We start from the raw sequence: 25,503 nt of genomic DNA, 5'->3' as shown, positions 1-25,503 counted from the left end.
CCTTTGGAGCTGGAGTGGGTACTAGAAACAGAACTCAAGTCTTCTGAAAGAGCTCTTACCCCTGGGCCAGCTTTCTAGATCCATAGGTCTTTTCCTTCATTATTCTTTCCCTTATATGCTCAGGCAGATTCTCTCATTTGAACTCAGAGCTTGTTGATTCTGCTAATCTAGCCAGCCAGCTTGCTCCAGGGATGCTGCGTGTACCTCCTGAACACAGGGATTAAAAGTGGGCCACTATGCCTTTCTGGCATTTACATGGTTCCATAAACTCTGGTATTCACCTTATGTAGCAGTTTGCCCAACAGCCATCTCCCCTCTCCATCCCTCTGTCCCAAGAATTTTATTGAGTCAAACTTTTGAATTATTCATTTACCTGTTTCATAGGAAAATCCTCCCTATAAAAAACAGTTTCATCTTCCTCAGGGTTGGCTGTGTGAAGAAAACCCTGGGGTAAGAAGAGCTGGCCATTAAGTTTTTTCTTCAAATTTCAGCTAGGTGTCACTCTTGTCACTCATTTTGCCGGGATAACACAAAACAACATACAGCAAAAAGCTGCAAGTTTCTTAAAGGTGACTTTGGGCACCTGCCCATGGTTGAATCATCTCTTGAAAGGTTTCCCAAAATAGAAGCCAATGTATCTTCAACAGAACGTGTGAACTCCTGATCTGCAGATGACAATTTGTCCCATAAGTATCTTTTCCTAAGATTGATTAAAAACAGACCCACTTCTAATACGGTGTGCCCATCATCCAGTGTCCCCACTTTTTATAATAAATAGTAAACACTTTTTAAATATTACATAATGAATATTTGATTTATACTTAAATACTTATATATATGACTATATTATTTTTATATTATATAATATGTTTCTATTTTATGTGTTGTTTTATGTTTACATACTATATATTGTATAAAACATTACATATTAAATATCACTTATAAATACTTAAATAAATAAATGTAAATACTTTTACAAATAAAAGTAAAGTCTACTTAGCAAGGGTTGGGGGAGGACTATGGATCAAACTCAGGGCCTTGCACATGCTAGGCAAGCTCTCTACCACTAAGCAATATCCCCACTCTTTCTCTTCTTTATCTTTTTATTTGGGTTTGGATTTTAGAGACCAAGTGTCACTATGTAACCTCACTAGCTTGGAATTTGCTACACAGACCTTCACTGGCCTCAGTGGTCCTGCTGCCTCTGACTCCCAAGGGCTGGGATTACATCATGCCCAGCCTTTTTGTTTTTAATCTCAAAACATGAAAAGGATTATATGTATACAATAGTTTAAAGTTGAAATCATTTTCTCATCTTTGTTTTATGTGGCATTTATAATGACCAATAAAGTATGATTCTGATAGTCCCATTAACAGATGCAAATGACACATGATCAGAAAGTAAGCAAGCATTAAGAGTGGGAAGAAGAACTGGGATGTAGTTTGGTGGTAGAGCACTTATCTCACAAAAAGGCCTTGGTTCAGTCCCAACACTGCATAAAAGACATACTGGTACTAGAAATTGTTGCTATAACTTTTTGTTTTAGCTCATGCACATGGACACACACACACACCAGAGCTTTCTGTTATCTTAGAAACTAATATTCTTTACAAAAAAAAGTTATTAAAGCCCTGATTATCACTTTCAACAAAAACATTCCAGACTCAGCATTTGATCCAAAGTTCTGGGTAGGTTTTCTGCTGTGTTATTGTTGTTTCAGCTCTATGGCAGCCTTTCTTAAAGCCCTTATAATCTAGGCTAAATTTAAGCAAACTAAAAATGAAAAACAAGTTTTGCTTAGAGAAAACTTGATTTTTTAAAAACAAGTTAAAATTACAAAGGATAATTAACAGTACTTAGTTATTAAGTCCAGTGGGGGAAGCAGAGGATGGGTTATATGGTAAGTGGGCAGATGAATACAATGCTCAGACTAATAACTGATTGCTGTCATTTCACACTGAGAAGAAAATAAGGTGAAAGTAAACCTGTGTCAAAGCAAGAAACAATAACAATTCCCTGAACAAAACTGACCGTCTTAGGTGTGATCAAACGCCATAACCAAAACCAACTTGGTGAGGAAAGACTTTATTTCATCTACAGCTCTCAGGTCACTTCATCACTGAGGGAATTAGGGCAGGCACTCAAAGTAGGACCCTAGAAACACGAACTGAAAGAGATCATGGAGGAACACTAATTACTTACTGGCTTGCTCTCCATGGCTTCCTGAGCCTGCCTTCTTACAGCACCCATAGTCACCATGTCAGGGGTGACACCACTCACAGTGAGCTGGGCCCTCCCACATCAATGATCAATCAAGAAAATACACCACAGGCCAATCTAGTGGGAGCATTTTCTCAATTAAAGTTCCCTCTCGTAAAATAACTCTAGCTTGTTTAAGCAGACATAACACCAGCTAACACACCACTAAAGCTATGAAACCAAATAAGCTATTGTATGTCACCATGGAAGGAATACATGATTTGGAGTCAAATACCACCTTTGCTACTATCTATGTTAGTGACTATGAAGAAAGTGTAATTACCTTAAGCTTTAATTCTTACACTGTAAAGGGGTGGAATCATTCAGTAACACAACAAATTGTCATCAAGATTAAATGAGACACGACATGTACAAAGTACAAAGACTGGTACTTGGATCCAAAAACAAAAACAAAACTTGCTGGTACCATTAAAAAACAGAGAGACAAGTTAACATAAATTAAGGGACAATGTATTAGTAATGTTTGAGTTGCACCTAAAAGTTGTTCAGCTCATAACAGCTGTAATCCCAGGCTGTGTAAATCATGTGTTCTTTCAATTACGGTTTTAAGGCAAGAGAAGAGGGAGAGTCTGACACCAGTTCTTATCTGCTAATTTTCTGTCAATTAAGGCAAATTATTCTGCTATGCCCAACTTAAAAAGAGTAGGAAAGAAGAGTCCTTTATTAATTCAAGAAGGGAAAGAGTGTGGGTGGTGGTGGCACACACCTTTGATCCCAAGCACTCGGGAGGCCAGCCTGGTCTACAGAGAGAGTGCTAGGACAGCCAGGGCTACACAGAGAAACCCTGTCTCAAAACAAAAGAAGGGAAGGGAAGGGAAGGGAAAGGAAGGGAAGGGAAGGGAAGGGAAGGGAAGGGAAGGGAAGGGAAGGGAAGGGAAGGGAAGGGAAGGGAAAAGAAAAGAAAAGAAAAGGGAAGGGAAAAGAAAAGAAAAGAAAGGAAAAGAGAAAAGAAAAAAAGAGAAAAGAAGGAGAACCAGAACCAGAAATATTGGTGCTCAGTAGCCACCTTGTTTGCTTTAAGCTTTTAGAAATTTTGTGAAATTCTCGTCCATATGAAAGATACCCAGAAAATTTTCTGTTAATGGTATTAACTTTCTGTTGTTTTGAGTGTTTTGTGGTTGTTTGTTTGGCAGAATCTCACTATATAGCCCTGGCTGGCCTTAGCCCCTTGCCCCAGCTCCAGGGTTACAGGCATGTGCCACCATAGCCTGCTTGGTTTTAGCTTTATGAGCTACTTCTTAGACATCCTACCACATTTCTCAAACTATTCTTCTGCTGAAACGCTCACAACATTGAAAAAAAACATATTTGCGCAAAGCCATTCAGGTAACTTAAAAATATAAATTTAAAAATTCTTAAATCTAGAACTATATAGTATTTGGCAAATATCAACATCAATATACCTGTTCACACAAAGAGCTCGAGAAAGGTATTTATCCATTTAACTTAGGAAGGATTATATTCTGTTACATATAAGTATTTAGTCAGCAATGCTGTGACGCTCACATAGCTACAGGAGATGATTTTCTAGTACTCTAATTACAAACAAATGAGAAACATCTAAGATGATGGACAGGAGGCCAGGGAGATAGATGGCTTTGTCAGTAAATGGCTTACTCACACACATGAAGACCTGAATTCAGCTGCCTAGCACACCTGGAAAGGCCAGGTGTGTCAGTACATGTCTCAAGGCCTAACATGGGTAGTTGGAAACAGGTGGATCTCCAGAGCTCACTAATCAGTCTATCCAACTAGAGAGGTCCAAGTTCAATGAGTGACTCTGTCTCAAAAGTAAAGTGGAGAGAAAGGAAAGCACCCCACATCAACCTCTGGCTTCCTCACACATGTGAACATACATGTGCACACAAACTTACACACATCAACACTCCACATACAAAAGGTCGTGGGTTGACTATTACACAATGAAAAAAAAATCACATTGTACCTCATAAAGGCACAAAATTATCTCCTAATTAAAATTATTATTTCTTAAATAGAGAGAAAAATACTAAATTCTTATTTTTTTAATGGTAGGAAAAGTAACTAATAATTTTCACCAGGACTGAAAAGATGATTCAGCAGTTAAGAGAGCCCTTGCTGCTCCTCCAGGTGATGCACATGATAGCCCACAACCATCTATAACTCTGCTTCCTGAGGATTCCATACCCTTTTCTGATCTCTGTAAGTGGTATACAGACAAGCATACAAGCAAAAAAAAAAAAAAAATCCATACACATAAAATAAAATTAAAAGAATATAACTCACTGATTTCATATTAACTGGTGTTGTTGGTTTTTTGTTTTTGTTTTTGTTTTTTTTACTTTTTACTCTTTTTGGCTCTTCTGGCGGGGGGGGGGGGGGCAGAAGCCCAAATAAATCACATATGGAGGCTTATTTTTAATTATACATGCCTGGCCTTAGGTTGGCTTGTTTCTTGCCAGCTTTTCTTAACTTAAATTATCCCATCAACCTTTTGTCTCTGGACATTTTCCTTTTCTTACTTCTGTATGTCTTACTTTCACCCTTACTTCAGGGCTGACTGGTGACTGGCTCCTAGCATCCTCCTCTCCTTGTTCTCTTGTTGGCTCTTCCTCCCAGATCTCTCCTCTTTTAATTTTTTCCACCTGCCAGCCCCACCTTTCCTTTCTCCTGCCTTGCTATTGGCCACTCAGCTCTTTATTAGACCATGAGGTGTTTTAGACAGGCAAAGTAACACAGCTTCACAGAGCTAAACAAATGCAACATAAACAAAAGTAACATGCCTTAAAATAATATTCCACAGCAGTCTAGACTCAACCCACAGGGCAGGAGAAGTCACAAGGTGTGGGTGTGTTCTATGACCAGGAGTTCCAGGAGTTCAAATGAGCTTGTGAAAATGAGCAGGTTCTTCAGGAAGTTGGTGATGCTAATTGAGAGGCATAAAAGAAAATATCAAAAGATATGAATTCCAGCCAGAATAGCAAATCTTATAGAGCCACATGGGCTCCTCAGTTTTCCTTTCCTGGAGGCAAAGAGTAGCACAGGGTCTTGGCAAGCTTCTGAGCAGGAACAAACAGGGACCACAAATCACCAAGGACTGTTCACTTCTGTCAAGCTTTCCCACGGACACTTTTGTTAGATCTGAAGCCTGACAGTTCGCCCTTGGCACTTTATGTCACAAAGGGTAAGACAGACTCTTACAAAAGGGCTTCTCTCCAGGCCTCAGGGTTTTGCCTGAAAGCAAGAGAAAATCCTGATTTCCGAATGTAGGTGCTGAGCCAAGCCAATGCACCATGGCTGCGGCTGACACACCTTCTAACCTCTCTCCTTCCTCTGCCTTGTCCCGGCCTCTGTTTACTTCAATTCAAGAAATTAATTCAATGGTTGGAGCTTCCATTTCCTTCTCCACTTGCATTTTTCTTTTTCTCATTTTTAATTCCCTAATGCCTTACTCCTTCAGATAATACCGCTCGGATTCTAACCAGGAGATCTGGCTTTCGGCAGCAGGAGCAGAGCGTCTTCTACCTGCCCATCCTTATAGCAGACAGTGGACAGCCAGTACTCAGCAGTACCGGCACACTTACCATCCAAGTGTGCAGCTGCAATGATGATGGCCAAGTCATGTCCTGCAGCCCAGAGGCCTACATGCTCCCAGTCAGTTTGAGCCGGGGTGCTCTCATCGCCATCCTGGCCTGCATCTTCGTCCTCTTAGGTAAGTTGGTGGCTCTGTGTGTGTGTGTGTGTGTGTGTGTGTGTGTGTGTGTGTGTGTGTGCGTGTGTGCACGCGTGCTAGTGTGGGGAGAGGGGGTGGGAGTCCATATGCTTTTAGACATGAGTCGGTTGACCCCCTATCACAGCTACTCAGAATTGGTCTTCTCCCAAGCTTACTTCCAAAGCTGGTAGAGTGAAGCTTGGAGAAAAGTACAGAAGTTGACGATAGTCCCTTCCCTCGAGGCCTCTTTGGCAAGACTAGAGCAGATGGATTGATCAAAGATCTATTGTAGGTCTGTACACCATACTAGGCGCTGGGATTTATGAGACAGAAACACCCTGGCCTTCATAGTTTACTTCAGGTGACATAAATTCATATTGACATGCTAGAACCAAAATTACATGGGAGAGGATATAATAGTCACATCTACAGATCCATTTCTAATAAGTAGCAGCTAAATCATGGAGATTGAACAAAAGGCCCAAAGCCAAATGTCCAAAGCAAAGCCAGGCCTGACAAGAAGGCAGGCCATGCACTGGTCCCCCTTCCTCGGTGGCACTCTTCTCCTGGATGTTCACACACATATGCTACAGTAGTTAAGTGTTAAATTCCTAGTGTGTTTTCACAAGGAAAAAAAATAATGCACTAGGAATTTCAATTAAAATAGACTTGCAAGCAAGCATGTATATTTTGATCTCTAGTTTACCTAAACACCAAGACACTGAGTCATACCAAAGAAAGAAATTCACTGTAGAAAATGTCAGTCAACATTGCACTGACTTTCTACATAGGGTTGTGGAACAGGCTTCACAAAGTACATTTTAAAATATAACGTAGGCTTTGTTTGTATTTTGGGTGGTCCATCTTAAATCATGAGAAAGGAACATAAATAATCCTCCAGAGACAATTGTTATGGCTCCTGGCCTTTGGCAGTACCCACAAGTAAAACCTGCCTGTAATTCCTGAAGTGCCCATAAGGTGGCACTGGGAGACCTTGAGTGCAGAACAAGAAATGTGGCTTTTTTTTTTTTTTTCCTCCTTTTAAGTAACCTGCTCCTAGGAGAAATTTCCAGGGTGGCTGGCCTTGCTTCTGTCTTTGAAAAATACTGTAAGTTCATCCTGACCCACAAAGAACCATCTGTAATGAAGGACTGGCCCAGAGTGCTGTGCAAGAGATAATTTAGTTTGTAAACTAGGACCCATCTTTTACACTGAACAGAGTCAGATGTTTCCAGAAGCCAAGGTAAACGTGAGTGTCATAAAATCCCACTCATTTCACGCTTGTTTACTTCTAGAAGAGCAACCCAGGTTAAACACAATTCACACAACTCCATTTGTGTGTACACACACACACACACACACACACACACACACAATTAAACATGTTCATTTGGACAATATTTGCTTTGAGAGGCGGGCTTTTTTCATGCATTGGTCATGTATGCAGTTCCTAGAAAACCTTATGGCCGTGTATACCACACCTACAGAACATACAGAATCTGCCTTTCCAGAACTGATATTCTTCTCTCAGAACATAAACATTCTTCACCATAGTAGACCTGTTTTTCCCAAAATTTCATTTTAAGGCATAATTTAATGCTCATTATTTGTAACAGATTTTATGTAAAAAAAAAAAAAAAAGCAAGTATCAATCTAATTCTTCAGGAACTGACTAGTTCTACACCTGCCTAATTCTGCAGACTTATCAGAAATCTCCCCAACATGTACTCAGAGACTTTGATGAGTTTTGTTTTTTGTTTTATTCAATATAGTTTTTTCCTTGTATAATATATTCTGATTATGGTTTCCCCTCCCTCTACTCCTCCCAGTTCCTTCCCATTTCTCTCCCATCCAGATCCACCCCTTCCTGTCTCACATTAGAAAAGAGGTTCCAGGAAGATAATAGTAAAATAAAATGTAGTAAGATAAAAACAAAAGCAAACACTTTGGAATAAAAAAAGACAAGCACAAGGAAAACAGCCCAAGAAAAGGCAGAAACAAAGAGAAACATACAAATGCAGAGACACATTCATTCCTACACTCAGGAAACCCATAAATACACAAAATGGAAGCCATTATTTAAATGCAAATGACCTGTGGGGGAGGAGGAATATAAAAATAGAAATAAAATAAGTATAAATTAAATTAATTAAATGTTGGCCATATCCTGCTGGTCATGCAGCCTACCATGAGAGTACTTTTTTTTTTTTTTTTTTTTTTTTTTTTTTTTTAACCTGGTGAGATTCCTTTGGAGGAAACTAAATTTTCCTTTGTAAGTGGTTATCAATTTCAGGTAGCTTCTGGGTTAGAGACTGCGGGAGGCATGTGTCCACTTCTTTCAGCTCTAGGACAGGACCAGTGCAGGCCCTGTGCATGCTGCTTCTGTCTCTATGAGTTCATATCAACTTTGATCATGCTGATTCAGAAGGCCTTGTTCTCCTGTTGTCCTCCATTCCCTCTAGCTCTTACCCTGCCTCCTCTTCCTCAAGAGTTCCCTCAGTCCTGAGGGGAGGAATTTGAGGAAGACAACCCATTCAGAAATGAGTGTCCCAAGGTCTCTGTCTCTCTGTCTGTCTCTCTGTCTCTCTCTCTCTCTCCCCCTCTCTCTGTAATGTCCAGCTGTGGGTCTTGTATTTGTTCCCATCTGCTGTAAGATGAAGGTTCTCTGATGATAGCTGAGCAAAGAACTGATCTATGTCATTCGGAGTCATTTTACTGTTACATTCTTTTACTACTACAATTGTAGTATTGGTTTTTACCCTAGGTCCCTAGTCGTGGGTTCTTGTTCAACCAATCAGTGTCAGGAGTATCTTCTCATGGAATGGATGTAAGACTTCAAGTACTATATTCAATAGGTATGGAGAGAGTAGATAACCTTGTTGTGTTTCTTATTTTAGTGGAATTTCTTTGAGTTTCTCTCCATTTATTTGCATGTGGTCTATGGGATAGCTATAAACTGCCTTCATTATGTTGAAATATCTCCCTTATATTTCTAACCTTTCCAGGACTTCTTATCATGAAGTTGGATTTTGTCACGGGCCTTTTCTGATCTAATGAGATAATCCTGTAGTTTCATCTTTCAATTTTTTTATATAGTAGATTGCATTAATTTATGTATAATGAACTATCCCTGCATCTCTGATATGCCCACTTGATCACAGTAGATGACATTTATGATGTGTTCTTTGATTCAGTTTGCAAGCATTTTATTGAAAAATTTTGCATTTGTGTTCAAAAGTTAAATTGGTCTGTAATTCTCTTTCTTTGGTCTTCAAGTGGTTTGAGTATCAGGGTAACTGTGGCTTTGTAAAACAAATTGGGCAATGCTTCTTCTGTGTCCATTTTGTGCAATAATTTGAGAAGTATTGGTCTTAGCTCTTTTTTGAAAGTCTGGTAGAATTCTACACTAAAACCATCTGGTCTTAGACTTTTTTTTTTCCTGGAGGCTTTTAATTACTGCTTTTATTTCACTAAGGATTGTAGGAATGTTTAAATTGCTTATCTGGAGTTGGGGATTTAGCTCAGTGGTAGAGCGCTTGCCTAGCAAGCACAAGGCCCTGGGTTTGATCCTCAGCTCAAAATAAATAAATAAATACATAAATACATAAATAAATAAATTGCTTATCTGATATCAATTTAGCTTTGGTAAGTGGTATCTATTGAGAAAATTATCCATTTCTTTTAGATTTTCCAATTTGTTGGAGTACATGTTTTTGAGGCATATCCTAATGATTCTCTGGATTTCCTTAGCATCTATTGTTATGTTCCCCATTTTATCTCTAATTTTGTTAATTTAGATCTTTTCTGAGTCCTTTTGTTAGTTTGCATAAGGCTTGGTCAATCTTCTCTCTCTCTTTCTCTCTCTCTCTGGTTTTTTGAGACAGGATTTCTCTATCTTCTCAAAGAACCAACTCTGTTTCATTGATAGATAGATATATATTATATATATATCAGCCCTGAGTTGGATTATTTCTTCACCTCTACTCTTTTGGGATGTAGTTTTATTTTTCATTTCAGAACTCTCAGATGTGTTAAGTCACTACTATGAGAGCTCTCCATTATTTTGTTTGTTTTATGTAGGCACTTAGTACTATGAACTTCCCTCTTACAACTGCCTTCATTGTGTCCCATAAGTTTGGGAATGTTGTGTATTTATTTTCATTCAATTATAGAAAGTCTTTCATTTCTTTCTTGATTTCTGTCTTGACACATTTTTTTATTCAGTAGTGATTGTTCAGTTTCCATGAATTTGTAAACTTTCTGTTGTTGTTTATATCCAGTTTTAATCCATGTTGGTAAGACAGGATGCTATTTCAATTTTTCTTTTATATCTGTTGAGACTTGCTTTGTGTCAGAGTATCAAAGTTGTGTCAATGTTAAAAAGAGTTCATTAAGATGCTGAGAATGTATATTCTTCTATAATATTCTTCTGTAAATATATTAGATCCATTTGGTTTATGACATCATTTAGCCCCAGCATGTCTGCTTTTGTCTGATAGACCTGTCTATTGGCAAGAGTGAGGTAATGAAGTCTGCCACTATCAGTCTTGGGTCAATATGTGATTTAAGCTGTAGTAGTGTTTCTTTTATAAACTTGGGTGCCCCTATGTTTGGTACATAGATGTTACAAATTGCAAAGTCTTCCTGGTAGATTTTTTTTCCTTTGACAGATATACAGTGTCATTCCCTATCTCTTCTGATTAGGTCTGTAGAGCTGGGATGGTTGATGGTGTCTTGATGCATTACCCATACTGGCCTCAAACTCCCAAACTCCTATGCTATGCACTCCTCCTCCAGGCCCAGATAACCTAGTAACTAAAACCACATACACATATACACAACATACACACACACACACACACCTGGCCACTTTAAAACTTTTTTTTCCATTTTCTTTCCTAGGATCTTTTAAAATACCTGTCACTACCATTACCATATGATACTAGTGACCTCCTTCCCAATATTTCAAGCAGAACTCAGTAGCCTTGCCTCTGTACTTAATAAAGCAACAGTTATGACCCAAAGACAGCCTATATTGGTGTGTATTAATGTTAATCTCATTAACACTGCTACTTCATAAGAACGAGCTCATATTAAAATTGTAAAAATCAATGTTGTTTCCTTGTTGCTTAGCAAAGCCTTTAAAAATACATGTTTAAATGGGTTGGGGATTTAGCTCAGTGGTAGAGTGCTTGCCTAGCCAGCGCAAGGCCCTGGGTTTGATCCTCAGCTCAAAATATATATATATTAAATATATATATATATATATATATATATATATATATATATATATATAAATGTTTGCTGTATCTCACAAATATGAACGTTCACTTAGAAACCCGTTTTTTCTATGCTGTCTTAAATTGAAACCATGCTCCAGTTTTTCCCACTAAGTTCACTCCTCCCACCCAATTCCTTAGAATGCTATTATTCTCTTTTCCTGAAAGCCTGCAGTTCTTGATCAAGCCTCATATTTTTACACATAGAGAAAATATTCAAGAGTATGTCAGCATTTTATGTGTATGAATTTTGTCACCAATTAAGTACATTCACAAAAATAAGGTATTAACATCATTATTTGCAATTTGTACTCATCAAAACCTTTAAATCTGTTGTTATGAGCTTTCTTAGTAATCTCTTAGTCCACAGATGACATTACACCACCATTGCCACCACCCTGTAATAAACTGAGGTTCATTTTGCAGTGTTGTCGAACTGTCACCAGCTGTAACAAAGCACACCGGGAAAAAAATCAATAGCAGTTCTATAGCTGAAACCTCAACACACTTCCTGGAAAATGTTTTCAGTTACAAAGATAAACAGTTCAATGGGATTATCTCTATCTCTCCTTTAAACCCCAATGAACACACCTAGGGAAAATGCATTTGTCGGGATAAACTTTTATCCAAACCTCCAAGAGCACATCTAACAATGTGGTATGTCTTTGGTAACATACTGAACTATAGAAAACATCACTGCCCATTCCTTCTTTTCCCTGAAAACCACTGGCTCTAGAAAGTCACAAATACCCCTCTAATTAAAGGTCTTGTTGAGAAATCTGAGGTTATAGGACTTCGTCGTTTATGTTTTTAAAAGTATTTTTTATTAATTTTTTAAGAATTTCATATACTGTATCCCCATCATATTCACTCCTAAAATACTCCTAGATCTACCCATTCTCGCATCACTCCAAACTCTGTGTCCTTTAAAAAATAAATATCCAACCACTCCAATTTGTGCCGTCCACATACTCGGGTGTGGTTAAACTATTAGGAGCCAAACTCCTGAAGAAAACTCCAGAAACTATCAAGTGTCCAAAGCTCCTCAGATAGGTTTGTAATCTGATAAACCTCTTCCCACAATGCTTAATTTCTGACTGAGGAAATATAAAGCCTCATTTGCCAATAAGCTTGTAAAGTAATGAGGCAAAAGTGGGGATCAGGCAGACCGGAACTAGTTAACTCCCTGAGGTTTGAGACACTCAAAACTGACCTGGCTGCCACTCTGAACCCTTCCTGTCCCCGATTAATAAAGCGTTCCTGGGGCCTGACACGTGCCTTTCTTTGTGTTCCGGGCAGTGCTGGTGCTGCTCATCCTGTCCATGAGGCGGCACCGGAAACAGCCCTACATCATCGCCGATGACGAGAACATCCACGAGAACATTGTGCGCTACGACGACGAGGGGGGCGGCGAGGAGGACACGGAGGCCTTCGACATCGCGGCCATGTGGAACCCGCGCGAGGCGCAGGCGGGCGCGGCCCCCAAGACACGGCAGGACATGCTCCCCGAGATCGAGAGCCTCTCCCGCTACGTGCCTCAGACGTGCGCGGTCAGCAGCACGGTGCACAGCTACGTGCTGGCCAAGCTCTACGAGGCCGACATGGACCTGTGGGCCCCGCCCTTCGACTCCCTGCAGACCTACATGTTCGAGGGGGACGGCTCTGTGGCGGGCTCGCTCAGCTCCCTGCAGTCCGCCACCTCGGATTCGGAGCAGAGTTTCGACTTCCTCACAGACTGGGGGCCTCGCTTCCGGAAACTCGCGGAACTCTACGGGGCGTCGGAGGGGCCTGCGCCCGTGTGGTGACGGAGAGGCCAACGCGCATCCAAATGCAGACGTTCTCAGAGGCTGCTTCTCGTGCACGAGGTGTGGCCACCCCAGGAGCAATATTGTGCTGGTCGGTGAGGATGGGAGTGAGCGGACCTAGCAGAGCTCTCTCCGGATCAGCTTTACTTGGTTAGACTAAGTTAAATAATCAGAAGGAAACCCAGGAAGAAGAGGGTAGAATCTCCAGTTACCTTTTTCAGCATTTTGTTTTCCTGACACTGTATTCAAAGGCTTGAAGTATTATAAACAAAGCTTGGTGGGTTTTTTGTTGTTGTTGTTGTTTTGTTTTTGTTTGTTTTTTTTTTAACATATTCACCAAGGCCTTTGACGTTTTGCCACCACGAAAAGTACAGAGATTGCAGTTGAAGTCCTACTCTAGAATCTGTTTTATCCTTTTTCTCCATTTCAGATTGTTTTTCCGGATTGTGAAATCAACACACACACACACACCACTGAAAAATTATTCCTCAATGAAATTATCCTACTTGTTCTAAGATGGATAGTATTTCATTTAACCCTTTCGAGACAAGGTTAAGACTGGGCCTTGCATGGGGGATGGGTGGGAAGGGTAGGGGAAGGAAGAGACATTGACTTGTGCTCCAGTTCACAGCTGAACTAAGAGTTGGCATTACTCCAGTGTCAGTGAGTCAGAGCGCACTGTTCTCCTCTCAGCTCTTTATGCCCCTGCAGAAGTCAGAATGAAACCGGAAAAGCTGCCTCTTTTGCACCGTAGATGTCTCTTCCATGTGCCAAATGTGGAGATTAGATGCAACAAATGAAAGCCAAATAAAAGGAAGTATCTGATGAAAGCATGGGTTAGAAGGCTTTCCTAATCTGTGTAAGGTCAATCCAAGGGATGTTTACATACTGTAGATAACCTACTTGAACAAAACCAGTATTATAGGAAAGAAATGGATGTAAGAGAATCACATGTAAAAGTTTTGTATATTTGTTAATAATTTTGTTAATAAATATGATGTACTACATCTCAGTACCTTAGCACTTCTTTTAATAAAAGCTAAATAGAAGGAAAGGTGAACTTCATGTTTGTTTCATTGTTGAGATCTATGATCCTGGTTTCCCGTCAGGTTACCTGGATTGGGACTGATTCATAACACAGAAGCAGTGTCAGAGAAGCATGAGGTTGTACATTCTGCTTTGATTGCTGACTAGATTAATGATATGGTTCAAATAGTTAATGTTTTCAGGGTTTTTTTGTTTTGTTTTTGTTTTTGTTTTCTCAGAGAACCCAGGACCTTGCACTTGCTAGGCAAGCGCTCTACCACTGAGCTAAATCCCCAACCCCCAAATAGTTAATGTTTTAATGACAACTTCATTATTATATCTGAAAAAGGCCAAAAGACTATTTAATATTAATGGCACAATCATGAATTTTGCTTGTATTTTTAATTTTGTGAGAAGTCATATAACAGCAGAAGTAAGATATTGTATTATTTTCAATTTTATTTCACTGCCAAATCTAATACAAATCAGTTTATTCACTATAGAAGAGCTCACATAGGGTAAAATATCAGAGGGGGCATATTTTATTCATCTTTTTTCCCTATAAAGGTTAAAATAAGTAGTATATGATATATATCTAACTGTATCCTTTATATACATCAGTTTAACAAGTGTTTAGTTAACATAGTTGAAAAAGATCCCTTTCTTTGACATAATTTTACTGAAGAATTGCTACACAGTTATCAGGAAAATTGTGAACAAAACAAAACAGTCTTCTGATAATCTGGATTATAGCAGTGGCTGTCAGATTTTACCATGTATCAGATCAAATGCAGGACTCATTGAACTATCTCACCCACAGAATTTCTGATGCAGTACATGTGAAGCTATTTGCCATTGTAACAAGTTACCAGGTAGTACTGGTGCAGCTGGTACAGGGACCACATTTTGAGAATATCTGATATACTGCTCTGTTTCTCAGCCCCCCCCCCCCCCCGCCATTTCCCCTTCCTTCTCCTCTCCTTCTTTCCCCCCCCTTCCCTCCCCCCCCATCTCTTATCTCTCTGGAAAATTTTATTATCATCCCAGTTGAGGCCTACTCTATCACCATGGTGCTGTTGGTAATTTCTTCTAATAACAAAAATCATTTTTCAGAAATATACAAGAATAGTGATCAAAGACTTAAGGTAGATGAGAGTCTTGTGGCAAGTGGGATGTGATTCTGTGCTCATCACATGCTATACTAACAGCCTGTCTCATCTGCATCGTTTTGTAGATGAACTTTTACTGCCCATGAAAGGCAGTAAAACTCTCACTGAGCCTCCTTGAGAGTGAAGTGCAGCATAAAAATACATTTAACAAAGCAAGAGAATAAAATAGAAATGTACATACCCAAACTAGATTCTCCAGCTTACTGATTTTGTGAAGTTGTGCAAATTAACCTCAATAACATCCTTCCTTTCTTCCATAAGCTCTGAGTATAATTTTACAACTATTTCATTTTATGTTACATGCTTTACAACTGGGCACAGCTGTTACCTTAACCACAGGGGTTGGGGGGGGGGGTATCATGCCCCACATCCTGTGAAGCCAGTCCCCATAATAATGGGCATGAAGTGATTAAGCAATTCCCTGTGTCTTTTAGTTCCTGGGAGGGTGCTTAATAGTGCAATACAGGAAGTTGAAAGAAGCCCACAATTGGAGATTCACTGCAGCTCATATTGTAAACTGAAAGAGATTCCAGCCCTCCAAATGGATTTGAAAAATCCCTTTCTCCTGCCACAGTGAGCCACCATGCTGCCGCTTCTTACTGGGGACAGGAAAAGACAATAACTAAGCAGCAGGTGGTGTGTTCAGGCTAGGCCATAAAACCATTCCTTTTCCCTGTTAAGGGTGAGTACTGTGGCCTGTGGATGGTAGATTGAGGGAAGCAGGGCATCTGTATGAGTCAACCGATATCATATTCAATCTAAAACCACAGTCTGGATGAGAATACAAGCAAAAATTAAAATCACAATAATTTTTTAATCAAAAAAAGATGTTTCAGCATAGCAGACAACAAAAAAAGATGAAATGGCTCACACAAGAAAGAATCTATAAGTTCTGAAAATGGGATCAATAGAAGTAAAAATCAGGATAAGCACATTGAATAAAGGTTTATACAGCTCACAAATAATGTCAACTAAACCTTGATAGCAGAATGCCCAGAACATTGAAATAGCACTAGGATTTTTACTAACAGAAGTCACACTACACAATAGTTCCCATTATGGATCAGTTCACTATGAAGTCCTTTTGCTGTTTCCCAGATAATAGAATGCATTTTAAGAGGTTACTATAAATATATGCCAGGATTACAACACTTTTGTTTGGTTCTTAAGAAGATACTCATCAGATAATAGACCAGTCAGCCTCTTTATTAAACCAATCTGAGTAACAAATTTTCACAATATACAAAAGGATTATTCTACAGAATTTCCCCCTTTTGTCTAATTAAAAAAGGAAGGTTTTAACTTTAAGATAGGAAAATTAAATACAACCAAAACAGTTATCAAGAAAGAATTACAGTTACAATATCCCCTACATTTGTGTTTGGCAAAATCAGAGAAAATATTCTATTATCTATCTTATCTTTGTGAGTCTAAAGTTTCAAATCTAATTTACCTTTTTTATCATAGCTAAATAAAATTTTAACTATGACTATTTAGTCTTCAACTCCATCAAAGACCCCAGAAGGGTAAAATGTTACCTAACAACAAGGACATCTCATTGCCGGGACAGTCACTCAAAGTTCTGCAATGTCGGGGCATCCATGTTTAGCCTACAGGCTTAGTATATCTGACAGACATTTCTGAGAAGCAGGGAATTTTGAAGGACTGTCCTACTTTATCTTAGCAAAGTTTGGCAGTTGCTTTTCTTTTGCATCCTGCTGGTCCAGTTTGGACAGTATATTGTCAGTGATTGAGGCAAGGGCAATTTCTTTGCCATAAAGAAAACAAACTCCATGTAGTTTCTTCAATGCCTATCATCTTCACTGAAGTAGATTGGTGCTGCCAGGAGCAGACATGTCTCACTGTCATGTAAAGCTTTGCATTATTAAACATATTAAATGTCATATTCTGTAGGTCTTTAAAATGTTTGAAGATTATCTATTTAAATATATCTATGTATAACCTTGAAAACATATCTAACATAAATATATGTTTAACTATTATAGCTGACTATGAATCTGTATTTTTAATTATACATTACATTTTTAAATGAGTTACATAAGCACAATAACCCAAACAAGAGTAGAAACATACAATATAACAACATTAATGTTAAATTTGTATCAATATACAAAAATCTATTCCAAATATTTAAGGCTAGTAGTTGCTTTTTTGGTTTAAAAGTAGGTTCAATAATCTGCCCTTTTATCTTACCATTTCTATATACCCCTCTTTTTCTTTTCAGAAAGACATCCTTGAATTCAATCTCCTTTCTTCAGTTTTATTCCTGACCATTACCAACAACAACTTGTAACTAACCCCCTTAACTGATAATAAATACCCATAACCCATCTTTTGGGATTGTGGGTATTGTTTTCTAGACTACTTCCTGTTGTTTGGGGGTACTGATAATCTTTGGGGGAACCTTGAGGAAAATCAGGGTAATTGTTAGGTTTTGGCTGGAGTATTCTGTGAGGTTGGATCATTTCAGCCAACAGCCTTGAAACTGTTCTGAATGCTGGATCACCTGGGCCATCCATTTTCATTGGTGTCTGGTCCCTTTGTTCTGAAAATACATAAACTTTTAAAGGTAACATACATATTTGGATTAATACAAGTATAGACTGCATTGTACACAAGTCAGCCAAAAATGATTTTTGTTGTTGTTGTTGTTGAGTGTTTGAGCAGGTAAAATACACATCATGTGTCTTGTGGTTCTTCTAGATTTATTCCTTTATATCTGTAGTCAGGATTTCAGGGGGTCATCCTTCATCAAATCTGATCATCTTTAACCTTGAACAAATACAGCCTTTCATTTTCCGTGGAAATAAAAGCAAAACCTCTTCCACAAAGTAGTATATCTTTTGATTTCCATTTTGACATCAAACCATTTTTAAAATATATAGGTTGGTTTAATCTAGCAGCTTTTATAATCAAATGTGTCTAAGCAGCTGTTGTTTCTTTATCAGCCATCAGAAAAATCTAAAGACAATGTAGAATCCAAAATCTCTGTGTATTTTCCATCTTTATGTAGTTTATTTCTTTAATATTATTTTACTCTCTTTTAAAGGACTTTATTTTTTTAAAACTATACATACTGTCTATATCTTCTTTGTTTTCTCCCAAGCCTATGTATATTTTTTAAACACAATGTAACCTATTTAGAGTTTTCTTTTTCATCTGAATCTGTCTTTACTGCATATCTTCTCTATCTGCATGAGCAAAACCCCAAACCCATCACAAAGTGCACTATCAGAGCTTGTGCTGGCAGCTCAAGCCCACAGGCAGAGGTTGAAAGATGCCTCTCTGTATAGTGGCTCATGTGAGACACTCAAGGAATGTATCATGGGGCTTAGCTCACGGCATGCTGGCAGATGCCAGGAGATGCATCTCTGTACTGAGGCTGGCATGAGAGACATGAGATTAGGAAGCTGAGTTTGACTCCTTTTTGTGTATTTAGAACCTTTTTTAAGCTTTCTTGGGTCTTATGTGGATCATCATTGTTTCATGTTCAGTACCATTTTCAGGAAGACTTTTCTTTCCCTCCCTCCTGTTCCCAAATAACCAATACAGAAACTTAATATTAATTGCAAATGCTTAGACAATAGCTCAGTCTTGTTACTAGCTAATTCTTACATTTTAAATTAACCCATATTTCTTATCTACCCTTTGTCACATGGCTCATGGCTTGTCACCTCATTTTCTACACAACCTGCTTCATCTGCATCTAATGACATCTCCTAAGCTCTCCTTTCTTCCTTCCAGCATTCTTCTAGTCGGGCTCTTCTGCCTAACCTTATTCTGTTCAGCTATTGACCAGTCAGCCTCTTTATTAAACTAATCTGAGTAATATATCTTCACAGCTTACAAAAGGGTTATTCCACAGCAACATTGTTTCTGAGATTTATTGTAGATTAAATTATACACACACACACACACACACACTTAAGTTATATTCATGTTCTAATCTCCTGTGGTTATGAACTTTTTTGAAAATAAGAGTTTTATTTATAGAAGTAATCAAATTAGAATAAGGTCACTCTGAATTCAGATAGATTCCACCATCCTGTGCACCTATAAAAAGTGGGAGATTTGAATACTGAGACACAGAGAAAACATATGAGGATAGGGACATATCAGAGTGGAATCTCTTCAAGCCCGTCATGTGCCACAAGAATATGAAATAGGAGTCCAGCTGTATGTAATAAGCTATACCTTGATTGACCAAGGAGGTCTTCAAGAGGGAAGCCATTTAACAAGGAATATTCAGCTTTTAATATATATCAGCTCTCTTCTGCTATGAAATTTTTGTGCACTCATATACTACTAGGCCATATGACAAACAGAATAAGTTTCTCAGATTTGCTGCTGATCTCCTGTGGGGCCTAGGAGACAGGTGGACTGTAGAGGCATAGCTTTGTTTCTTGTGCAAATGAAGCTCAGACCATCCTTTTCTTTCAGGCCTAGTAGCATTGCAGAGCTATTGACTCAGGACAATAGGGCTATTGCATAACCAGGTGCAGTAAAGACTGGAGCAGAATTTTTGGTCATAGCAGAGTCACATGGCTGGATGGGAGGGGAGAAAGCAGAGTTTTATAGAGTGTGGCTCAGACCACAGAGTGAGGAGCAAGGAAATATTTCTGCAGATTTGAATCAGGTCAGGAGAGAAGAGGGAGGAAAGATGGAGGACAAAGGAACAGGGAACGAAAATGAGATTGAAAGCATAAGGGCTTAATTTATTACTAGACCCATGAGGAGACAGAAAAAGAAGGGACAAAGAGGAGCTAAATGTGAGGACAGAGCTGAAGCTGTATAGATAGAATTTTATCTTAGAGAAATAAAGTAAATGGATGAAAGTGCATGGTGTACATAGATTCTTTTTCCTCATATAACCCCACACAGATATAGCATCTTCTCCATGACTCTGGGAAGGATTTTCTCAGGGCAGGCCCCTGGGAAAATTCTGATACAAGCCAAGGGATGCCAAGGCTTGGTGGCAACCACTCAATGTTGAGAGAGGCAGAGCATCCATCTGGGGCCCAGAAAAAAACAGCTCTGTCAGCTCCTTGATCTCTAACTTCTAGCCTCTAGTTCAACAAGATGATAAAATTATATTTTATTAAGTAAGTCAGTTTATTCTAGCTTCCCTAGTTAATAAACTTAGGTAATACAAGTGTAGATGTATATGGCACATTTTAAAATCCATTGTAACATTAAAAAGGCAAGAACAAGTCCTTCACCTGCTCTTGTCACTTTGAATCACAGCACAGGTACACACATATACACAGCAGCTTACCTATTAATTAACCAGTGTGCATTTTGTAGATTTTTTCCTCTTAGCCCTGACATATGGCTTAAGGGGAGACTCTGAACATGCATTCCACTGTGATCTGGCAGGACATGATGGCAGCAGTCTTCTACAGCTGACTTGGCAGTGTCTGAGCAGTATTCCCACTGTTGCAGGTAGGGAGTAGGGTAGAATGAATCACCAGATGGCTGAGGGATACTTTCATTTATGTGACTCCACTGTTATAGATCATGGAGGAAGTCACAGAAAGTGGAGAAAGGACACCATGCCTGCAGGAAACAGCACTGATGTCCATTGGTACTCAGGTATAGCCAGAAGACAGTGTTCAGAGGTTCCTGGCACTCTGCTCAACTGTGAGAAATATGTGCCAGGCATATGTGTCAATTCCCCCTTGCCATAACTCTCAGCAGTAAAGAACTACACTGCAAAGTGAAAGGATTAACCTTCAGAGCCCAGTCTGTGGGGTTTCCTTCTGTCTCACACTTGGCATTTCCTTTCTGCCCCCAGTAGCCTAATATAACCCTCTGCTGTTTTCCTGCCTGGTCCATCTGCAATTCTAATCACTATCTGCCACTAGTATACTGTGGGGGGCAGTGCTAGTGGTCTGGTCTGGTACTTGCAAGAATTAGCCTCATTAACTTCAAAACTCAGTATTTGCCACCTTCTTGATATTGTCTGGTGGACGTCATGATGGTTGGTGCACAATGTAACTCTCTGAGAGGCTCTACCTGTAGGTGGATATTGATTATACTCAGAAACCTCAAGGGGTCTCAGGAGAATGCACAAGGCTGATGTTTCTACTCCCTAGTTACATGGTTTAGGGAAAACAATGAACAAAGAGATTGGCAACTACTGAGCACCTACTGTATGGGCAATGGTGCTAGTTGCTTTTATACACAGTGCCATGTTAAAATGAGTGAGATAGATCAAGGGATCAGAAGTGCTTGTCCTGCAAGCCTGATAATCTGAGTTCAGTCCCAGGTTCCCTCAATGGCAAGAGAGAAGCAACTTTTGAAATTTGTCCTCTGACCTCCACAGGTATGCTAGAAGGCACACACACACACAGACTCTCTCTCTCTCTCTCTCTCTCTCTCTCTCTCTCTCTCTCTCTCTCACACACACACACACACACACACACACACACACACACACACACAAACACAAACACAAACAAACAAAAACAAGACTTTAAATTTAAATGACATTCAAAAAATAAGCAAAGTAAACACAAAAAAACATGGAAAAGAAACACAAGGAACATGTGAAGCATTCACCTTGGATATCAAACTACTCACTCTTCCAACAACAGTAACAGGGAAGCTGACGACTTTAGCACTGATTTTGATATTCTTTCTATAATTTTAACTCTGAGGAACTACAAATTGACTTTAACAGTACATAGCCAAAACCAGATAAGGACTCCCGCCACAAATCATCTAAGAAAGAAGTAACTGTGCTCCATTCTTATGCTTTCTCCAGAAAGCATGATTTCACTGCAGTTTTATCCTGGTTAGCTTTGACTGTCAGCTTAGAGTCACATGAAAAGTGAATCTTAATTGAGGGGTTACCCAGACACATGAGAAGGGAACCTTAATTGAGGGGTTACCCAGACCAGACTGGCCTGTGGGCATGTCTGTAGAAAACTGACTTGGTTGCTAATTGATGTAGGAGGGGTCAGCCCACTGGGGGAAATGCCATTCTTTGGGTGGGAGGTGGTCCTGAAGTGCATAAGTAAGCTAAGTAAGTGAGAGCCTCTGGTGGATTTTGAGTTACTTCCCAAATTCCTCTGTGATGGGCTGTGACCTAGAAATGTAAGGCAAATGAACCCTTCCTCCCTTAAGTTGTTTTTGGTCAGAGTGTTTTATCACAGCAACAGAAAGGAAACTAGAACACTGTGTAGAGAGTATTTTTTTAAATGGATGATATTAAATAAGGCTTTATTATCAAGACCTTATATAATCCTAGACAGCCTCCTCTTGAAAAAGCAGAAAGCTATTTCTGGAGGGTACTGGCATACTGCCACATTACAGTATGCCCCATCCCTACAAACAGGATACAAATGCCCTGTAAACTCAAGAGCACTTGCCACATCCAGCTCCTACATGGATCTGAGCATATGCCACAAGCATCTCAGGCACATTTGGCAAAAGATTACTTTTGGGACTTGGCAGAAAAGCCTTCATCAGAGGTTTTTAGTCATGGTCTCTCTGACAGCACCCACTGTGACACTGAGCAGGTAAAGCAAAAATAACATATCCAACTTGGAAGGTCAATTCTGTTCATATTTCTAATCATTAAACACACAATCACCAAGGAGGTCCCTGTTGCAATTTCCTGCTGTGTAGGTAGACTGTTCATTGCTCAGAGTTTCATTTTGGAAATCTATGACAGTACTGCACAAGTAGAAATCCTGAGACTAGTGCTAACTGGGACATTCGTTTTCCAGAGGAAAGAAGGCAAGTGTATTTATCATTTTGATTATTTGACTTCTTGGGACATAAAGCTGGTGTTTTTCCTCCTGCCACTTAAATGTCATCCATATTGGTAGAGTGCACTAGATGATCTAGAGACTCCACTAAAATAGAACTTTGTTAAGATTTATCCTTTAGTATCACCTTGATGTGTGTCTCTTCTGATGAGACGTTTTCCTAGGGGAGAAAAGAAAACAAGGGAAATTTCTTGTTTATGAGAAGAATCTTGAGGTAATAGAAATAAAAACTCCTATCAGAAAAGTCTCCATAGTGCCCCCCAGCAAAGAACAGACTAGAGTTTAAATAAGGCAAAATGGGACCATCCACATGGGATTCTAATTTCTAATCAAATGTGTTACTTGACTGTCATTGTCAAAGATGTCCTACAGGCACTAAATTGCTGTGGATATCGCCCTGTATAAATAAAATGCTGTTTGGCCAGTGGCCAGGCAGGAAGTATAGGCAGGACAAGAGAGAAGAGAAGTCTGGGAGGTGGAAGGCTGGGGCAGAGAGACACTGCCAGCTGCTGCCATGACAAGAAAGATGTAAGGTACTGGTAAGCCACGAGCCACGTGGCAAAGTACAGATTTATAGACATAGGTTAATTTAAGATAAAAGAACTAGATAACAAGAAGCCTGACATGGCCATACAGTTTGTAAGCAATGTAAGTTTCTGTGTGTTTACTTGTTGGTTCTGAGCATCTATGGGCCTGGCGGGTGAGAGATTTGTCCTGACTGTGGGCCAGGCAGGAAAACTCTAACTACAAATGGCACCCAACTTGTTGGCAAGAGTTTCCACCTAAAACCTGAGAAAAAAGATTCTAAAACAAGCTAAAAACAGCTTCCTAGTTGTCTCTCTCAAGTTAGCGGCAGCCTGCCAGTTTGAGCTACTATGGCGGGTTCCTGGCGTGTGCGTCTGACCTGCAGTGTGGCGGGAATGAGGAGTCTACAAGTGGCACTTTACTCTGCTGTGTGGTGGATTTAGCCTTTGCTAGTTTAAAAAAAAAAAAAAAAAAGAAAGGTTTCTGGGTTATGCACTGCTTTGATAAAACTGCTTCTGATAGTTGATGGTACACATGGCTCCAGACCCAGAGCTGGCAGTAAACTGTACCACCGCCATGTTGGGAAGCTGAGGTTGGCGGAGCCAGCAGCCACAGTGGCGTTTCAGTCTTACAAAGATGGATATTACACAGAGAATCTGGTTTGTGTTGTCTTTGGGATTTTTTTTTTTTTTAAGATTTATTTATTATGTATACAGCATGTATGACTGCAGGCCAGAAGAGGGCACCAGATCTTGTTACAGATGGTTGTGAGCCACCATGTGGTTGCTGGGAATTGAACTCAGGACCTCTGGAAGAGCAGTCAGTGCTCTTAACCTCTGAGCCATCTCTCCAGCCCATCTTTGGGATTTTTAACCACAGAAAAAGATTTGATCATAAAAGCTGTTGAGTTAAACACATATGTAAATTTTAAAGGTACCTTGACTTCAAAATTTGGATATAAGGATATGTTACTTTGGAAAAGAGTCTCTGCTTTTGTTTCCACAGAAAGCCAGAGACTGTGGATTTGTTCCAGATTAAGATACATCAGGTTTGATCAGCCAAGACCACCTGAAAGGTCTCCAATGACACCATGGTCCAGATGATCCAACATCCAGAATGGTTTCAAGGCAACTGGCTCAGAGGTTCACCCTCATGGACTACTCCATAATCCTAAAATTTTCTTTGTGCCCCCATAAGATACAGCACCCCCCTCCAGCAGGAAGTAGTAAGAGAAACTACACCCACATTCCCAAAATTATCAAGCTGGCTTTGGAGATGGAATTGGCTCACTCCTTCTCTAAACCCAGACATATTGCTAAAAGAAAAGGTTAAGAGATTCTTATGTCCCAAATCAGGAGAGCCCTCTGGTATGGGACAGAGAAAACCCAATATTTTTATTTAAATCAGGTTGATTATAAATGCGATCTCTTTCTAAAGAAGAAAAGGGGATATGATATAGATATAATAGGATAAAAGGGGAGATTAATGAACTTACTTTTAAAGAGCAACAACTTGTTTAAAATGTTTTACATTGGTATAGATTTTAGTCTATTGATACAAACTTGAAGTTAATTTTGTTATACTGTGTATATAATTCTACTCTTGTTTAAGGTATTATGTTTATATAGCTCATTTAAAATTGTAATGGATAATTAAAAATAGATTAATAATTAATCATCTATGATAATCATACTCATAGCCGTGTTAGTTAAGTCTTCTAGATATACATAGAGATATTTCAGATAGATAGGTAATCTTCAAATACTTCAAAGACCTACAGAATATGGCATTTAAAATACTTTTAAAATTTAGACTTCCTGGACAGTGAGACATATCTGCTCCTGGCAGCACTGATTTACTTCAGAGAGGAGGATGGGCACTGAAGACACTTCATATGGAGTTTATCTTTACCTTGGCAAAAATAGCCACTT

The 25,503-nt window shown here is 39.3% G+C and overlaps 1 protein-coding gene across 1 annotated transcript in view; it reads left to right on the top strand.

Moving 5' to 3' along the window:
• The window catches only part of Cdh20 (cadherin 20), a 248,938-nt gene extending 234,817 nt beyond the window's left edge, over window positions 1-14,121 (top strand). Inside the window, exons 11-12 of the mRNA XM_036202240.1 lie at window positions 5,721-5,972; window positions 12,551-14,121. Coding sequence (XP_036058133.1) covers window positions 5,721-5,972; window positions 12,551-13,056 — 758 coding nt within the window. The 3' untranslated portion in view covers window positions 13,057-14,121. The remainder of the gene's footprint in view (window positions 1-5,720; window positions 5,973-12,550) is intronic.
• The last annotated feature ends 11,382 nt before the right edge of the window (window positions 14,122-25,503 follow it).

The sequence above is a fragment of the Onychomys torridus genome, chromosome 11 (assembly GCF_903995425.1).
Source record: "Onychomys torridus chromosome 11, mOncTor1.1, whole genome shotgun sequence".
Lineage (NCBI taxonomy): Eukaryota > Metazoa > Chordata > Mammalia > Rodentia > Cricetidae > Onychomys > Onychomys torridus.
Note: the sequence above shows the minus strand (reverse complement) of the source record. Positions and strands in the feature narration are given on the sequence as shown.